We start from the raw sequence: 18860 nt of genomic DNA on the forward strand, positions 1-18860 counted from the left end.
GTAAATTCGCTGATGATACCAAACTGGGTGGGGTGGCTGACACCCCAGAGGGCCGTGCTGCCATCCAGCGTGACCTGGACAGGCTGGAGAGCTGGGCAGAGAAGAACCTAATGAGGTTCAACAAAAGCAAGTGCAAGGCCTTGCACCTGGGGAGGAAGAATGCAAAGCACCAGTATAGGTTAGGGGCGGACCTGCTGAGAAGTAGCTCGGAGGAGAAGGATCTGGGGGTCCTAGTAGACAGTAAATTATCCATGAGCAAGCAATATGCCCTTGTTGCCAAAAAGGCCAATGGAATCCTGGGCTGCATAGGCAAGAGTGTGGCCAGTAGGTCGAGGGAGGTCATTCTCCCCCTCTACTCTGCACTGGTGAGGCCACAGCTGGAATACTGTGTCCAGTTTTGGGCTCCCCAGTTCAAGAGGAACAGGGAACTGCTGGAGCGAGTCCAGCGAAGGGCAACTAAGATGATTAAGGTATTGGAACATCTCCCTTATGAGGAAAGGCTGAGAGAGCTGGGACCCTTTAGCCTGGAGAAGAGAAGGCTGAGGGGAGACCTTATTGTGGCATACAAGTATCTAAAGGGTGGGTTGAAGGAGGATGGAGCCAGGCTCTTTTCAATGGTTCCCAGTGACAGAACAAGGGGCAATGGGCACAAGTCAGAACACAGGAAGTTCCATTCAAATACACGGAAAAACTTCTTTATGGTGAGGGTGACGGAGCACTGGCACAGGCTGCCCAGGGAGGTTGTGGAGTCCCCTTCTCTGGAGATTTTCAAGACCCGCCTGGATGCAGTCCTGAGTAATGTGCTCTGGGCAATCCTGCTTTGGCAGGGGAGTTGGACTAGATGATCTCTAGAGGTCCCTTCCAACTCTGAAACTCCGTGATTCCGTGAATAGTTGGTAGAAGCAGTGCACTTGGTCACCCTTGTGACAAGCAGTACACCAAGCACCCTGATCTCGACAGACAAGACTTGCAGAGAAAACTTCCAAGTACAAAGGCAAGTCAGTCAAGGCAAAGCTTTAGGTGCAAATCTCACCTTCTGCTCTGTTGCATTGCTTTATGGAAATTACCCACAAGAAAGCGTTTTAGATTTTTTTTTTCCATCTTATCACAACACAATGTTGCAAGCCCTAAACACTCAAATATCATTCGTTACAACATCCAGATCCGTGAGATTTAAACATTTATTTTAAATCACTTTGCCATCTCATACTACCTAACTATACTCCACAGACAGACAGGATGCCTCAAAGTTAAGAATCACCTACTCAAACAACTTCAGAAAGCAGAGATTCAAGAGGAAGAGGCTGCATCTCAGCAGGAGGAGATAGCAAAATGCAGTACAGTGTCCCACTAGCAGCCAATATTCTGGGCACGTGCCCCTGGTTTCCAGTCTCCTCCCTAGCAGGGGGACAGGAGAAGTTCATCTCTTACAGGTATCACCTGCTTGTTGCCGATGTTATGAGCATCACATTGGCTAACTGAGCTGGTTTGTAAATTTTTGGTAAGAAAATAGAGTCCTTCCTATGAACACCAAGAGGGACTTATTAACACTCTTGCATTTGTTGAGTTGAGCTCCTTTCCCCCTTTTATTGACTTGAGACTACCCTTAAGATGAAAGATGACACTTCTGCTTATCATATTTTCCTAGTGTTTGGTGATTCTTTACAATGGGGTCTTCTTTGTAATATTCAAATTTCCCATTCAGAGGCCTCAGTCACCCCAATATCTGGTGCTGTACATAATGAAGAGAAATCTAAAGGCCTTTTCTGCACAGTCACTGGTAGCCACAGTAAGGGAGCAACCCTCACAACCAAAAAATTATAAAGCATATTGAGGTTAGAAAGCCCTGTCTTCCATACCTGAAGATCTGTCCTGCTCCAAGAACAGAATTCCTCACTTTTCGCAGGCAGAAAATAGCATTTTAGACCACTCAAACATTTAGTCGTCTCAGCAAACACCCCTTTTTTTTGGTTGTGTCTTCTTGTCTTCAAGAAGTATTTGGAAACATAAATAACAATTGCAGCAACTTCCAACAATCTCTGAAGTGCTCTGTAAGTGTCAAATGCAGGGTTTGTCACAGCCCAGGTGGTCATTAGTATTTATTACAAATATTTGTCATAGTCCAGTGGTCCTGTCAGCTTCGCTGTCTTACGAGATCCTTCCACCGAAGCCCTGACTGTATTGTGAAGACACCGTAAGGGGAGGTCCTTAAAAGTGATGCTAACAGAAACCAAATCGCATTTGATTTCATTTCCTCCCCAGAGCTGGCCTTTGAGCAATAAATCATCAGTTGATATAGCAAACTTTTGCTTTCTTGACATTTTCCGAGCATGTCTGTCAGGAAGCAGAGAACATGTAGGTGAACACACCTAGAACTACAGGGAATGGTCAGGGATTATACCCTACAAAACTGGTTTTGGTAGGGTACCCAGGGAGCAATCTTCTTAGTGGTGGGGTAACCTGTGCTTGACCATGGGCCTTCGGGGATAGCTAGGGCCCTGCAGAGGTTGTTCGTTGAACTCACTTGGGCTGTTTTAAAGACAGTAAGAGGAATTGACTTTAAAAAGAGAGAGCATACAGGAATTTCACTAGCTGGCACAATTCAGATTAAAATCAGGAAGCAATAGGAGGTCTAGCTGAGCCCAGCCCCAGCGCCAGGTGGACTGGAAGGGGGAGCCAGTCTCGGCTGTCAGCGAAGAGCTCCCACAGCACAGCAGTGGGATGTCGCAGCATGTCCTTCCACCACGCCGTCTGTCCGGCAGCACTCAGCCGCTGCCGCACACAATCAAAAACTTGCTCGAATCTGCTGGGCTGGGAGGAGCTGTGCACCTGCAGCATCCGGCTTTGAGGGCAGCAGTCTGCTGTGACCCTCTGTAGGGAAGGCAACTGCCGCTCTGCAGAGGAGACAGATGGAAGGTCACCCTACAGGAGGCAGCGACTGCTGCCAGGATGCTGCGGGCAGGGAAGTAGCTGCAGTGGCTGAAGCCAAACATACTCCCATACTCATACCTGCAATAGTTTGCTCACATACCCATACTATTTCACCCTTTAGTTCAGGCAGTGCTAGGAAATACCAGGTTTTACGGCCAATAAAGAAACTATGGATCTTTCATAGGAAAAAATGGCTCTTATGTATCCCATGCAGTTACAAAGTTTAATTTTTTGTGTGTGTGTGATTTTTGAATTTGTGTTGGTACCAATAAAAGGGTCCAAATTGGCAGTCCTGGGGAACTAAAAATTTCACATCCACAGACTAGCAGCTGCTCTGATATCAAGAGCCAATGGTAAGATTATTAGGGAGTATTTGTTGTCCCTGGATAACCCCTGGAGATGGTCTGCTCCAATATGGGAGCAGAAACAGAGTTAGCAGATGCACAGAGAAAGGGAAAAGGAAGCCAAAAAACTGAAGGTCACGAGAGATGAAAAAACACAGTGAGAGTACTTGAAGGGCTGAGTAGGACAAGTAAGAAGGAGGAGTTGTTGGCAGATGGAAAGCACTGAAAAAATAGAGTAGTTGAGGTTGCGGGCCCCAGCTCAGCACTAGGAGAGATGGTGTCTTGGAGTCCCTCCTTTCTAAAGCAAATACATAGATTTCTGGTCATTAGCTCTTAGGCATTTTTACTCTTCATTCCTGTCTTGCAGGCCTGCAGATTTTAACAAGGAGTGAATTCTTCTCTTACAGGCTTCAGAGATTCCTATTCATGACACCCCTTTTCTTTGGACCCAAGGCTGTACTGTAATTTTTTTGGATTTCAAGAAATCTTGAGTCCTGCTTTCATTAAGATGCATGATACTTAGTTCCAGTTTAATTCTGTAGGCGCTATAGGTGCCAACTGAGTATTTCCTTAACATCAGAGCAGTGATCTCATCTGGAAACGTGGGGTTGTAGTTGATGAAATGCTTTTAGTCATGACATGAAATCAGCATTGCATTTAGTGAACAAAGTAATTACAGCAGACATTGTTTTTCAGATCAGTGTGGCGCTCTGTGATGTTTACAATTTAATGGCTGCAGGATAAAAGGCACTTGTATCGTGAATACACCTTTAAGTGCAAGTAGGAAACTTCGGTAGTGAAGTAAACTTGTCTGTGATTTTCTTTGTCTTAGATGCATTGAGCTTTGCTGGATTCCAGTTTTCGGTAGAAGCTGTATGATCACAACTTATGCCATGATTAGAAAGTGTCTACAAATGTGTTATTTCCTCCTCTTATCTGGGTGCATTATTCTCACTGACATCATGATCGATTCCTGTGGCTGTTACAGATAAAAAAAAACATTTTGTATCAAATATTATAAACTCCACATCATTGTTTCCTAATCTAGCGTATGGGAGAAAAATAACATTTTGGTTTTACCTTTGCAGTAACTTTACTGATGTCTAATCTTCGGTTTTAACTTCTGTTATCCTATAGCTCTATAGTAGAAACGAATGCATTGCAGCAGAGTGAGTTTGTGGCCTCATAACTTGTGTCATTTCTGGAAAAAAAAAAAAAAAAAGCCACGTTTCTGGTTGACTGTCCTCTTTAACATCCCCCAGGGCTTGGTAAACACAGGAAATGACAAGGCATGCTGCTGTGGCAGGAGAACGTGCAGGGAAGGGACACTGCCCACTGCAGGGCTACCTCTGCCTCAGCTACCGCTTGTGTCCCTGTCCAGTACAGGTTACGCTGCCCAAGCCCCTGTCTTTTTTTTTTTTCTTTATAGGGAGAAGGGGAAAAAAGGGAAACATCTAATTCTTCAAGAAGTGACTGAGAAGCTGTCTGAGTAAGCAGGTGGTACAGCTTGTTTCTCCCTACTGCTTGCAAGTCTTGCCTTAGTCCCCACTTAGGCAGTCTCAAGACATCAGGAATCAAAACAGTAAATGTTATGAAACACCCCTCCTGAAAAAGTTAGGAAGTGTTTAAATCAGTCGTGTAAGTCTGTTTCTTACCTGCCTTTCATTCTTCTGCCAGGGTGAGATAATTTTCAGGCTAAAAAGGCAGCTTTTAAAAACCCCCAAAATGCACACCGTTTCTTGAACGCTCACTTGGAAACTGCATTTGCTCTTCCCCTCCTTTCCCACCTGACTCCCCGGGTGGGGATGCCGGGGTGGGGTGCCTGGGTGAGGCTGGTTGGGACAATTAAGGCCCATGGGTACCCTTGATCCCTGACAGCAGCCTCCTCTGCTGGCATGCCCCACACCCTCCCGAGAGTGGGGTTTTGAGGAGTACTTGCTGTGGAAAGCCCAAATCTGGGCTGGAGCGTGCCTCTTGTCTGCTGGTTCCTGGGCACACTCCTCAGGGTGGCAGCCCTGCCGGTCGGCAGAGAGGGAGCTTTCCCCTGGTAGAGTTCAAAATCTGCTTTGCCAGAGTCCGAAATCTGCTTTGCTGGTGCCCTGGCTGCTGTGGCCCCATGGCTGATGGTGGTGGAAGGGTCCTGGGCGGTGAGGTTTCAGGATGGAGACACAAAAAAAGCTGAGTGAGCCTGCAGGTATCCTGGGGGGTGCACGCAGCAGGCAACAGGGGCGATTTGATCAGCAGCGGTCAGGGAGTACGTGTGCTCTCGCTGGAAAGCCAAACCCAGTCATCCATGGCAAAGGCTGTGATCGAGTGATGCCGGCTGTCTGCGTGCCTCTTGTAGGCACCGGCACCATTGGCTTTGCCTGGCAGGTATTTGGACAAGGTTGAGGTTGTGCAAGGAGGTCACCAGCTGCAGGTACGCATGCAGCACCTGGTGTGACTGGGTGGCTTCTGGGGGAAGAGTGGGCAGACCCCACATGGCCAAACCCAGACCTCTTGGCACCCAGATACGGGGCAGCCTCAGGATTTTCTCTGCTTGCATCTCTGGCAGATGATGTGCCCTAAGGAAGGCGGTGGGCAGCAAGGAAGTTTTGATGCCAAAGTATTGTCATAACACGCTGATGCCATCTTTATCCCGCAAATAGCACCTGAGGTATCAAAACTGGCTGGCTCCCAAGCCGTGCAGAAGAGCTGGCAGGTGCTGCTTTGTCCTGGGCTGCACAGGACCAAAGCGCATTGCGGAAAGGTGGCAGCCTGCCATCCTCTCCTCTCCTCTCCTCTCCTCTCCTCTCCTCTCCTCTCCTCTCCTCTCCTCTCCTCTCCTCTCCTCTCCTCTCCTCTCCTCTCCTCTCCTCTCCTCTCCTCTCCTCTCCTCTCCTCTCCTTGCAGCCCTGCCTCACAGCTCCCAGGTGCACACCCTGACCCCACAGTGATCTTCCTGCAGGGGAGGCTCCGCTTGTCCTCGCCGTGTCCTCAGTGCCATGCTAAGCCCCCAAACCATGTGATATCACCTGGTTTACTTGCAGGCAAAACTTCTCAGTCACATCAAGACTGTGGGTGGTGGCAGCTGACTTCTAGCCTCACCGAAATAAACTCTTGGGCCTCGTAAGAGAAATTTAATGAATTGGGAAGTTTGATCAGTTTAAAGTGGGCTCTATCATGATATTTTGAAGTTTACTAAGGATTTAAAGTATAGTTCACATAACTCCTTTCTGAAGCCAACTGTGCTGAGATTCAGCGTCCCAAAGGTCTGACACAACAACTGCCTGACAGATCTGATGTGTCTCTTTCTAAAGAAATCCTATAAATAATCCCCGACATCTTTGGATGAACTCAGACTGAAGTTTACACTCTCTAAAGCTAATAATACATGATTGTATTGCTTATAGCAAAAAATAAGTTTTTTTGTTTCTGTTTTGCTTATATTGGACAAGCAGCAGTACCAGTCTTTCCCTTTTCTTCTTCTCCTTTGTTTGAAAGGCAAAAAGTAGTTTTAAACAGAGTATCTTGATGTATTACCCAGATTTAGGGCAGAAAGATCCTGCAGTGATTAGAGCTCTAGATAACCCAGGTGTGAGTTTACAGATTGAGAATTACTTTTGAAGATTTGTATACTGTGCACTACAAATGACATTAACACATTGTTCTTCATTTGACTCTTACTGCAGCTGTACTCTCCTAGGGGGAGGCTTTTCATAGCTTTAATTTACCTTTTTCATCCAGTATCTCGCTTTGATGTGGGGTACAGGCTAAATCTTTCCATTTGGAGTGCTACGTACCTGTGGTGAATAATAAAATATCTAATGAATAAAGTCTTTCTAATGAATGGTGTTCGGTGAGATCAGACATACGGTGAGGAAAGGCCACTCCCCACTCCTCCCCTCTTCCTTTCATTCAAAGAAGGAAAAAACCTAACCTGTCTGAAAAGACAGCAATACTTTTCAGGCCAGAAAGTTTTAGAAGAACCAGAAATTAAGGCTTTCAAATCCAAAGAAGTATTTCAAAGTTTAAAGCAAGGCTTAGGCTACTGTCTAAAACTTCAGCTCCTGTTAGTACTGCCCTTTTTTGGGGCAAATAGTGGCACAGTGAGTACCGGCAGTGATGTGCAAGCCGATCGGACTCTTGGAATTAAAGATGTCCCGAAATGAGCTACCTCTTCCGTGAGACCATGGGGACTGGGTCTAACCTGTGGGGCTGAGCCCCCCATCAGCACCACTGAGAGCCCAACTGCGCTGTAGGCTGCTCGAGAGTGAGCAGTGCTTTTCTCAACTGCAAATAAAACACACGGGCATCAACCCAGTAGGACTTTAAGGGTGGTGGAGGAGACAGAGGAGGCAGAGGAAGGCTCTCCTGACCCTTAGACGCTTAGCTGCCACCTCCTCCTCCTGCCCTGCCCAGCCCACCCTGGGCCAGGATCTGAGATGCTCACAAGCAGGCTGATTTGGGACCACTAACACATGCTCAGCCGCAGGGAGGTTTAGAGCTTAATTCAGCATTTTGTGAGTGGAGGTGGACATCACCATCCCAGTGGCTGGGGTGCCTGTGCTGAGAGCCGCCTGTGGGATCTGCCACCGCTCGCTTCTCTTCATGGCTTTTTCTGCTCTGATCTGAGCGGCCGGCCACCAGGTGAGGCAAAGCCCCCCACAACAGCTCCGGGCATGGCACCCTTGCTTTTCGTCTTGACTGGAGACGAGGCATGCAGGAGCCCTTCACCACACAGCAGAAATCTGAAACAGAGTCCTTTACGTTTCATAAGAATATGTAAACACGTCCCTCATTACCCCGTTGGCTGCCCCACAGCTGGCAGGGGCTGCCTCCCCAGGAGCCTTCCCTGAGCTTGCTGCAGCCATCTTGGCAGGCTTTCCTTCCAGGCTTCCATACGCAGATGCCAGCACGGGCAAGACCTGCAAGGACACATCCGGAAATGGGCTTGCTTGGCCAACAAGCATCATGTTTCCCTTTTCTTCAGTAATACTTCCCTTGAAATTAGCTAAGGGGGGAGTTTTATTCAGCGAAAGCTTTTAAAGCTCATCCCTCCCCTTCTGCAGCCCGCACAGTGGGAGAAATCAGCTCTAGAAGAGGAGGGGACCGGGAGTGGGGGCAGGACCCTCTTCAGCGCCCCTGTTTAAATCACAGCCTTCCTCATGCTACACATGAACAGTCGTATTTATTTTCTTCTCCTTTGTGGCTATGTAGGTCACTTCTCCTCATGCAGTTGGGTAATACTCTTATGGCAGCTTCAGGACCTGTGCACATGGAAAAGTTTCTCTTCTTAAAAAAAAATAATTAAAAAAATATTAATGCTTCCAGTGGAGTTTAGCCTCCAGAAATAAGAGAGGGCTTGCGCTACGTGACTGGACAGCATTACGTGAACCATCTGCAAGTACTCCATGGCACACAAGCCGCAGTTTAAAACTTCTTATGCAGAGCTGACCATAGGAAATACTTACTGAAAAGAAAAATATACCAGAGCCTCTGTGTTCTATTCATAACCAGATGGCTCCAGTATAGTGTGGTGATTGGATTTTTAAGTCAGCAACAATAATAACAGAAAGTAGATTGCCAGTGCTTCTAAAGTGGTTATTCTTGACTATTGCCTATGCAAAGATTTAGTATGACTTTGGGTCACGATGCACAACAACTCAGTTTATAATAACTTAAATAAAAATTGCAATTTAATGTTAGAACCTTACTTTAATGAAGAAGCTATTGGAGCTAAGTTAACTCTCCTAAAAGTTGGGATGATGACCAGAATCACTAGGTTTTATTAATGGCACTGCTTTTAAATGACTGCATAACACTGACAAACTAATAACCTTATCACTCAGTGCACTTGATATACTTAATAATATGTATCTAACTGTGGGTGCATAATTCACCTATTGAGTGTGACTTGAAGTTTGTAAATCATAATGAGACATCTGGATTGAAATAGAAAATACAATTTATTAGTGAATAGTTACCCGTGGGTACAATTCATTTTTCCTTCAGTCGGGTATTGTCTTGATTTCTGTTTGTGGAGTGAAGAAACATAAAACCCTCTCTAAAGGTGAAAGATCCAAACCCTGCATACTGCCAGCTCTGCATTTCAGGTCAGCTGCTTTGCAATTGGGTCTCTTTCTTACTCTTGTTCTGCAAAGCTATGAAACTGGGGAGACTGGCTGGCTGTTTTGAACAGCCAGGGAAGATAAATACCCCAAATTATTTTGAAATGAAGTGTGAATACTAAATCCAGTGACACCCGTTTGATCTATGCAAGGAGATACTTTAAAATTATAATGCACAGAATTCTCCTATTCCTGTAACTGATCTGCATTTGTTTCACCTTCAGGTATCGCCTAGCATAAAACCATGGGCAATTTCAAAGGGCACGCACTCCCTGGAAGCTTTTTCCTTCTTTTTGGCTTGTGGTGGTCAGTGAAGTATCCACTGAAGTACGCCTGCCGAAAAAACAAGAATGCTTGCTACCTTGGTTCCAGGGCAGGATTTCAGCGCCTGGAGTTTGTTGAAGGGATCATCAAAGCTGTCTTTGCCCTGATTGGTAAGTAAGGTGGACTTGGGGCCGACAACGAAAAGGCTGTGCCTTTTAACACTTTTTTTTTTTTTAAAGTTGTCATCTGACAAAACATATCTCATTGTGTTTTGGTATTTTGTCCTTTAAACACCATGAATCTAAGAACAAGAAGTGGGGCTACTGCTATTAATTGCATAGTTACGAGCATAACATGGTTTCCGTCGATAGTGCTATTCTGGATCTTCTTTAAGGTCTCCTGACTACTTCACACCTGGTCCATCTGAGTGTTCATATGCTGTTGGCTACTTTAGGGAGGGAGATAAGGTATTTAGGCAAGGGGCTCTCACATGCAGACTGGGAGCACCAGATTGTGGGGGCATCGCTTTTCTGTTTCGAACCCGGCCATCTCAGATGTCAGTAGCCTCCACTGAGTTATTGTATGTAAATATGTAAATGCAGATGCTTCTTCATTCATGTCGTTCAAAAGTGAAAATATTTACAATGTCAGACTGAACTCCAGATCTTATTGCTGCAGGACTGTTGCAATGGGGAGGGAGGGGGGGCTGTTTCTCCTTCTGTTGTGGACTGGCCTGGGTGCAAACCCACCGGGACGGTTTAGTGAGCTGTGCAGCCAACTGGAAGTGCCTAGTTCTTGTTTACACTCCAGCAGGCTGTACGTTAGCAATTTACCTTTATAGAGTAAGTAAGCTAAGTAACAGGGGACCTGAGGGGCTCAGCACATGTGGCTCTCAAGTCAGGAAGGATCTCAATTTTTAGTATTTTTAGATTCTATCTATCTAGTCTTTTTTAGATGCTTGGAGTTGCCTGGTTTCTAAGCAAGGGGCAGGCTGTACCAAAATATTGTTCTTGCTTTTCCTTCCCCTCTGGGAGTTGTATCAGTTAAGATACATCGGCACTGACAAGATGTTTATGTGTACAGCATATACTTTGATGTGCCTTGAAAAATTATCAAAACCTAAATAATAGCATTCATTTTTTGGTGTGAGTGGGGACATCTTTCCTACAAATCTCCATCAGTGTCTAGAGGTAGTTGGGCTGCTAAAACACTCATTTAGCGTTTTTATTTTCAACCTGAAACAAAAAGGTATTATTTTAGCTCATGGTATTTTCAGTTCCAGTCAAAAACGTGTACAAGAAAGCCTGGCAAGGACAAACAGTAAAAGCAGCAAAAGGAGCAAAACCTTTTCCACCAAAAAAGGTGGAGAAACACTGCATTTGGTCTGCAGCGTATCTACTTACACAGCAGGATGCTGGCCCACCCTTTATAAATAATGTGATTAATGTTTCAAAAGCATAACATATTTTAAACCCTTCCCAAACTTCATTGACCATGTAAAAGATCTAAAAGCAGCTTTCCCCTTGCTGTAGTACTGCAGCTAGTTAGCAAGACACCGAGGGGCCAAGGTAAGGGAGGCGGTGGAGCAACAGTTCAAATATTAACTCGGTATACATTCTCATGGGACCTTTAATAACTCTGCACGGTGGAGGCATTTCCTTTTATGGCTTTATAGGAAAAATCCCCTTTGAATTGAGAGTCTGAACTCTGCCATCCTGCATATTGCAGGGGACTAAAATGGTACATCTTTCTTTTGGGGACTTCAGCATGTGTTATACTCACGTTTGAACCACTGGGAAGGCACAGAAAAATTCAGTCAGAGGACTACTACAATAGCAATTGTTTTTTAAAAAAAAACCAGCACAGAATAGCTGTCTCCATTTTCACTGCTGGAAACTGCAAGATGCAAATAGTCCCACCAGGAGTGGAGCTGAAGCCTGGTTTCCTCTGGCTTTCTTCTCTCTGGATTATGTGATGCTTAATATATGCTTGAGCTCACTCTGTGGTCTTTCCCTCAGCAAAGAAACTAATTTCATCCCTCCTCCGCCCACTACCGGTTTTCTTGAAAATTTATGTAAGATTAACATCTTTGAGGCCTCTGTGCATTTTCACTTGCATTTGGACAACATGTTAAAAATTTTATTGGGAACGGCTGAACTGGGCAGAAGGGAGCAAAACATAGCAATCACCCAGAGCAATCCTCAGGCAGCCAGACTAAACCCCAAATCGACTGGTGTTATACTGTGTGGGGATATATTGTTGCCTCTATTGTTTGTATAAAGACTTGTCGGTCTATACCTTAAACACCAGGACAAATAGTTATACTTCTCGTTTCACGCGCAGGAATGGTGGCCGAGCAGTTTGTTCCTGATGGACCTCATCTGAAGTTGTATAATTACGAGGAAAAGCACTGGGATCATTTGATGAACTGGCAGCATGCCACCATGTACCTCTTCTATGGCATTTCAGGGTTGGTTGACATCGTGGCTCATGGGACCAACGTGCTGCCAGTGGCCATGGACAGGATGATGCTTTCCTTAGCAGTGTTTATTGAAGGTCAGTTTACCTCTCCCTGCAGGGCTGCCTGTGAAACTTGCAGAGGGGTATCGGTCTTCGGTCTGGGAATCTCCAAACATCCTTAGAGACTGAGCCTACGGGAGCTGGGTGTTTAACTCCCTGAAATGCTTAAAAAAGATCAGTCGCGGCCCTCCTTAAATCGCTGAGGGTTTGGCTGCACTGCAGCCCAGAGCATGATCACACATTGTAGAAGGGTACCTGCGCTTTCCTAACCGGCTCAGATAGTAACAGAAATGCTATGAAAATAGCAGCACAGGCCTGTTTTGGATAAGTGCTTAGTAGTTTGGGCATGCGCTTCGATGTATGTACTGACATAGTATGCAACCTGTTAGATAAAGCCCATGTGAGTGCATTTACTTGGAATTGCACTGGAGACACACTCGATTTATGTTTTCTGTACGTACAGTATATCTCATAGCACCCCTCTTGCTACACTGCAGAGACAGATGAATGAGACTTTGGGTTAACATGTTTTCGATGAAAGGTGACAGAGCTGCAGCTTCCCATGCAATTTCCTGCTCTGAGCTCAAGAGTACACAGTACATAGGCGGCAGTCTTAAAAAATTACTCTCAGTTCAACAGAGAAGTGATATTGGCATAAAGAGACATGCTAAAGGTTCACTGTTTTCTAAAAGCAGATGCAGGGGGATTACAAGGGAAGAAAATATCTTAAACTCATCACTTGCATTTATTCCAGGTTTTCTCTTTTGCTACCATCTTCATGGGAGAGCCATGCTGGATGTTCACGTTCATCAGTTATTGCTATTTGCTATCTTTGGAGCTGCTGTTTGCATATTTCTGGAAGTTTTCTTCCGTGGCAGTATTGTGCTAGAGATGCTCCGCACAAGCCTCTGCATATTACAAGGCAGCTGGTTCTGGCAGGTAGGTCACTTTTCTGCCTTAGGAATTTCTTCCTTCACCAAAATTCATCATTTACCCCTTTGCAGATGTTTCACAGGTGATAGAATGTGCCTTTTAAACACAGACCTCAAAGGACTCATAGAAAACAACGCACTTTTAATGTCCCTTTAAAGAGATAAAAGTATTTATCATATCTGTTTTACAGACGAAGAAGCCACTTTACTCCTAGAGTCTTTTATTTGAATCAATAAAAAACCTCAGGTGGTTTTGTTGAGCTCTCCCTTGCGACTGAACATCCCCTTTGATCTCTGTAACACCCTGTTCAAAATTTGCCAGCCAAATGGCCGTGATTTTACAGCCCGGCAATATATGCTGTTCTTTGCGAAGACAGCCCCCATCCCCACTGTCAGCTGCTGGAGCAGTGAGTAAATGCCCAGTGGAGTACTGGACAGATGCATCAAAGCGCCCATTGACATTGCGTGAAGATGAACGAAGGCGCAAATCATCTTGCGTGTTGGCTGCCTCTTTCTGCTTTCTAAAAAGCATTTCAACAGTGGCAACCTAGGTTTGAAAGGTATTTGAGCTCCTGATTCACATTAAGAGATTGAGTGATGCAAAGCCTTCTGCTTTTCCAGTGTTTGGGAAATTGAGCAGAAGAAGTAACAGCCCAAACTTTTACATTTCAGGCATGTGGCTCTCAAAAGGGCTCTTCAAAATGTAGCTGCCATGCTTTCACTGAACTTGTGATTCTTTCCAATTAATAGGTATTTGATAGCGACCCTTTCTCTGCTGTCAAACAGGAGAGGGAATTTAATGAATTGCTGTGATCTTGTATTAAAGAAATAGGAGCACTAGTGCCGATGTGTGTTTTGTCTTATAGTGGAGAACTGAGGTCACTCCAGTGATTTTTCTTTCCGGCATGTCTAGACTGGCTTCCCTTTTTTCTGTGCTGGCCAGACACGATTAATAAAAACGTTTGCTGTTCCTTAGGAGAACTGGACACTCAGCACCAAATCAAATATTTAAATACTTGCTCTGGCAAGAAGACAGACCTCTGAAATGGCAGTATTTTCCTATACATGAAGTCAAGAACCTGGTGCTGATGTTCTATTTTCCTGTTTGTAAACTTTCCTTTGGTGATTTAAGAAGCTTTATGTAAGAGGAATTAGATGCAACCATTTGTTCTTTGTTGTCTGCCTAGTCTAATTTTAGAACAAGTTATTTCTTTAGCTCTGGAGACAATGTGTTTTTTGTTTCAAAGTAAAAAACTGAAGAACTAAAAACACAAGAGATTTAAGTGTGGTTTTTTTCACACCCACATCAGACTTCAACCGTATGTGTCACTGAAAACCACACACTGGCTGCAGCATGACAAATTTGTAAAAGGTAAAGGGACTTTCATTCTGCATCATCAACACCCTCATTCATTGAATTTTCTGATGGAAATGCAAAATGCACTCCTCCCCTCCTCCTTCCTCTCCTTCTCGTCCCAGCTCCTAAATTCTCAGCTAAGCTGCTGAGCAGTGACTTCGAGGAGTATTAGGCAGTACAGAGGACCAGTGCTTGTCAAGTCACAGGCTTACTAGTTTCCCAGCTTATGCATGAATCTGAATTTGATCTTTCCCAGCTCTGAATAAACAAATCAGTTATGTATTTCACATGAACTTATAGCCTTGGGTGACAAAGCTCTGTTTTTACACAGTTTCAAAACCTGACCTATTCCCCTGGATGACCCAGAAGAAATAGACTTAGGGCTCGCCTTTAGTTATTAATTTATTATTCACCTTCTGAACCATGTAACACATTCCCAGATGCTTTGGGGAAGAAGTGAGTCAGCACAAATGGGCGGGCAGTTTTGCTGATTAGTGATGTGCTTGTGGTTCCGACCATACGTGGCTGAGCATCAGCCCCTTTCCTTACAGTACGTAACTGTGATCACTGCAGGACTCGTTGGGCTGACTCCTGAATTTGCTGGGCAGGAGCAGGGTGTCTCTGGGACCAGCTCTGCATCTTCAAAGGCGTTTCTGCACAAAACTGTGTAAAACGATCCATCGCATCTGAGTGTGACTGCAAAATTGGTTTTAATAATCATCACAGAAATAATCAGCACTATAAGAAAATGAAATGTCTGCCTCGTGATGGGTAGCATAATACATGATACGGCACAGGACATACGTCAAATGACGTTTGCTAAATATCTTTTATTTTGTTACAGATTGGTTTTGTGCTTTATCCTCCAAATGGGAGCCCAGAGTGGAATCAGACGGATCATACTAATATGATGTTCCTGACCATGTGCTATTGCTGGCATTATGCCTTTGCTTTTCTTATACTTGCAGTGAATTACACAATCGTCAGCTGGTAAGTTACTTGAAACACTGAAACTTTGGAGACCTGTCTATTTAGTCTAGCGGGAGCTTTATCTTAGAAAAGTTTTACTGACAAAACAAAAGGTTTTCACAACGTAATTAATTGTCTTGCAAGATAAAATAAGAATAGATATTGCTAATCAATGAAGACAACATGACTCATTGCTTCATTAGAAAGGGGAAAAGCATTCATAAAGTACAGCTCTGACAGCATAATGCTTCTCACATAAAATGAGCTCTTTTTGGTAGTCTTCCACATTTGTAAGAGCATAAAAAGTTAGAGGAAGAGACCTTTTTTCCTTACATCTTCTCTCTCAGTGCTCATCTCTACTAATTCCAAGTGGCTTAGTCAGCTGGCTTCATGACTTAACTTTGAAGATTATTGGACAGGTTTCATTGCTAATGATTTCCTGAGATTAGACCTGATTCCTTTTTCACTAGCCAGTTTCATCCCCTAATTTCTAAAGTTAGCCCATTTCCTCACCGCCCAGTGCTAATTCTGACAAAATTCCAACCGCAGAGTAAACTTGGTTGTAAAAATGAGACTGATTTTGCCATGTGTGATCACCTTCTGCCTGCAGGACTTTACCAGGCCTTTGCCTGCACTGTCCTGAACCCCTCGCCCCTCGCTTTACCCCTACCATCCAAACAGCCCCTTTTAATCATGTTTTGGCCGTATGTAGTTCTTGCAGTCTTGCTTTGCGCTGATAAGGTGCCATGTCTTTTGGGGTCTCAGTCCAAAAGGCACCGACACTCAAGGCTGGGTAACTGCTTTGTTGTGTAAAGGACGGCAACTATAGAGAAGGTGATGGCAATCTTACATCCCTTCTGACAGTGGGAACAGCAGCTTGCTGCAGCATCAGACAAGCCCCAACCAGGCTGATCACAGCACGCTACACAGAGTTCCTGTCTGCGGGGAGGTTGGCCAGACTTGTTCTTCACAGCTTTATAGCACTCTTCCCAGTGAACACAGCTATAGGTCTTGCACCAGCACAACATTGGACTTTCTAGATGTTACACTGAGGTTTCCTTAAAGTGTACGCTCTTAGATGTGCCCTAGGAACAAGCTCTTAGAAGCAGTATGTACAGGTGGTATTGTTAAAGGCAGCACATACTAATGTCACAATACATGCTCGTGTTGTATAGTGGTCACTCATGCTAAAATAGAGACATCTACAATTAAGGCCTGGGGTTAAATTCTGACCAGATTCTGCTGGAAATCACTATCTCCTCTTCACAATGTCTTCCACAGTGGCCCACTTCAAGTCTTCATAAATCAATCATCTTAATTCGCTGATGAGATGCAAGAGTTTAATAGGTTTTTACCATCTAAAAATGGCCAGATGAGCCTTTGAGTTACTACTGACAACTCTATTTTTTGTTGTTGCTTCCAGGGCAATTCGTTCAAAGGTTAAACAGTCCCAGTCCATGGAAATGGGATTACTGAAAACATCTGAACGAGACCAGGAGTCAGAAGATGAAATTTAGTATGAATATGGCTTGACTAGTTTACCCGCTCTACCATTAGGCTGTTTGATACCTCATTTCTAGATGTTTGCCATCTTATTCTTTCCTTACTACAACTTGCTATGCAAATATCGTCCACTAAGTACTGTCTACATCTACACAGTTACATCTCTATTTGCAGAAGGTAAGCTTGGTATCTATTTGTGGTAGTTGCACTAGTACCTTCCTTACCACATACTTCAAAGAAAACCAGACTAATATTAGACAGACTTGGGCTGGATGAGGTGGCATGATGAAGTCTGTGTGTTTGCCTCATTAAAAGCTAAGCAAAATGTTTTCCAGCTGCTGCTGAATGGACTGCTAAGTTTCCATAATTAGGGTGTCCAAATAAGTGGGTTTGTTGCCATGCAAGTAACTGTGCATAAATAACTCTGCACACCTGGAAAAGAGCAGAACAAGATAAAAAACTGAGTCTTGCAGCTGTCTTGCGTAACACCTTCATGTCTCTGCTTGTGGCTTTATGTTAAATGGAAAGAACTACTCACCGCAAACCCATTCAGCATTTTCCTTGAAGAATGTGTAGTGTGTTCACTCTCACAGAGACACTACCAAGCTTGGTAGGAGGACCAAAGAGGTGTATGATGATCAAAAGCCGCTGCAGTTATTCATTCACATGCCTAGATAGTCCTGCCTTTTTGCTATCATTTGACTTTGAAAAGCAGTGAAGTGACTCTGGTTTCCTTCAGCGTCTGGAGCAACTTCTTTCCCAGAAAGGCCAAGGGGTGTCCAATGGGGCAGCACTCAGCCACAAAGCCGGTTTCTTTCCCAAAGTTTATTTCCTTTCTTTCAGCGGAATTTGGTGGAATTTCGGCAGGGTACCTAGCAAACATGCAAATGGACCCAGCACTTGGGTCAGGAGCGGGTAATGCTGATCCACGGGCAGGATGAGACGGATTTGCATCCTTTTCCCTGTGTCACTCCTGGAAGCGCCGAACAGCCTGCGCAGTGCGGCGTGCTGAGTTGTGGGAGGGCAGATGTTACCTTCGTAGTAGCTCCATGCCCGGCTACCCACAGCAGTGAGTGACTTAGAAAATTTCTTTTAGTTGTATTTATTTTCTCCACTAAAAGTGAAATTTTGATCCAGTGAAAAACAGAGTGCCCTCCCCAGTGCTCAGTGTTGCTTGGGATGTGCTCCAACCTCATCAAAAGGGAAATAACTGATACGTGGCAAAAGACATCAGAAAATTATGTTGTGTGTAAGCACGCTGCCCCTGTGGGGTGGACTTTTAACCCTAAGTGTTGCTCTGGCTCTGATACATGTTTTGAAAGACTTGCACGGACAGCTGGGCAGGAGGGAGCACTTGCTGCGCCACCACATTTGCTCTGCTTTCCCGAGGCCGGAGCCCGGGATGTGTGCTGGTGGCCATGGGCCGTTTTACATATCTGCCAGGGGTAAGGTGATCATTCTGGAAAACAGCCCTTCCCTTTAGAACACCATCTAAAAATATTATTTTCTAATTATTTTTGGAAACAGGCTAGTGCAGGGCAACAGATTCTGTTCAAATAGTACCGGTGCATCGGAATTGGTGCTGTAGAACTGTGTTCCTTCTATTATTTGAATATTTTGAGATGCTCCTAAGGAAATGCAGAGCTGGACTCTGGCAAATGAATGACAGCTGTAGGATCTGGTCCCTCTACTTTTGAGTTTCCCCTAGATTTTTTTCAGTGTAAACCAGAAAAATGAGTAGCATAAAATTATTAATTACAGGAAACCGATTGCTGAAAAAGGCAATAAAATAGTTTGTAGCTCAAAGGGATCCCAGGACTCAGAAAAAAATTTAAAGGCTTTTTCTAAAGTTATTTCACCTTCAATGCAACATACACATTCACTTCATTTTCAGGACTCACCTTTTACCTTCTCTTTTTCAAGGAGCAGC

At 44.6% G+C, this 18860-nt stretch overlaps 1 protein-coding gene across 1 annotated transcript; it reads left to right on the plus strand.

Annotated features, from left to right (window-relative positions):
* Positions 1 to 9629: 9629 nt before the first annotated feature.
* Positions 9630 to 16944, plus strand: TMEM45A (transmembrane protein 45A; the record flags this gene model as incomplete). The annotated part of the gene is made up of 5 exons (XM_082497756.1): positions 9630 to 9819; positions 11993 to 12205; positions 12924 to 13108; positions 15303 to 15448; positions 16851 to 16944. The coding sequence occupies 5 exons, from the start codon at positions 9630 to 9632 to the stop codon at positions 16942 to 16944; spliced, it is 828 nt and encodes a 275-aa protein (XP_082353882.1).
* Positions 16945 to 18860: the final 1916 nt, after the last annotated feature.

This window comes from Vanellus vanellus (genome assembly GCF_965231255.1).
Source record: "Vanellus vanellus genome assembly, chromosome: 1".
In the NCBI taxonomy this organism is placed as follows: Eukaryota; Metazoa; Chordata; class Aves; order Charadriiformes; family Charadriidae; genus Vanellus; species Vanellus vanellus.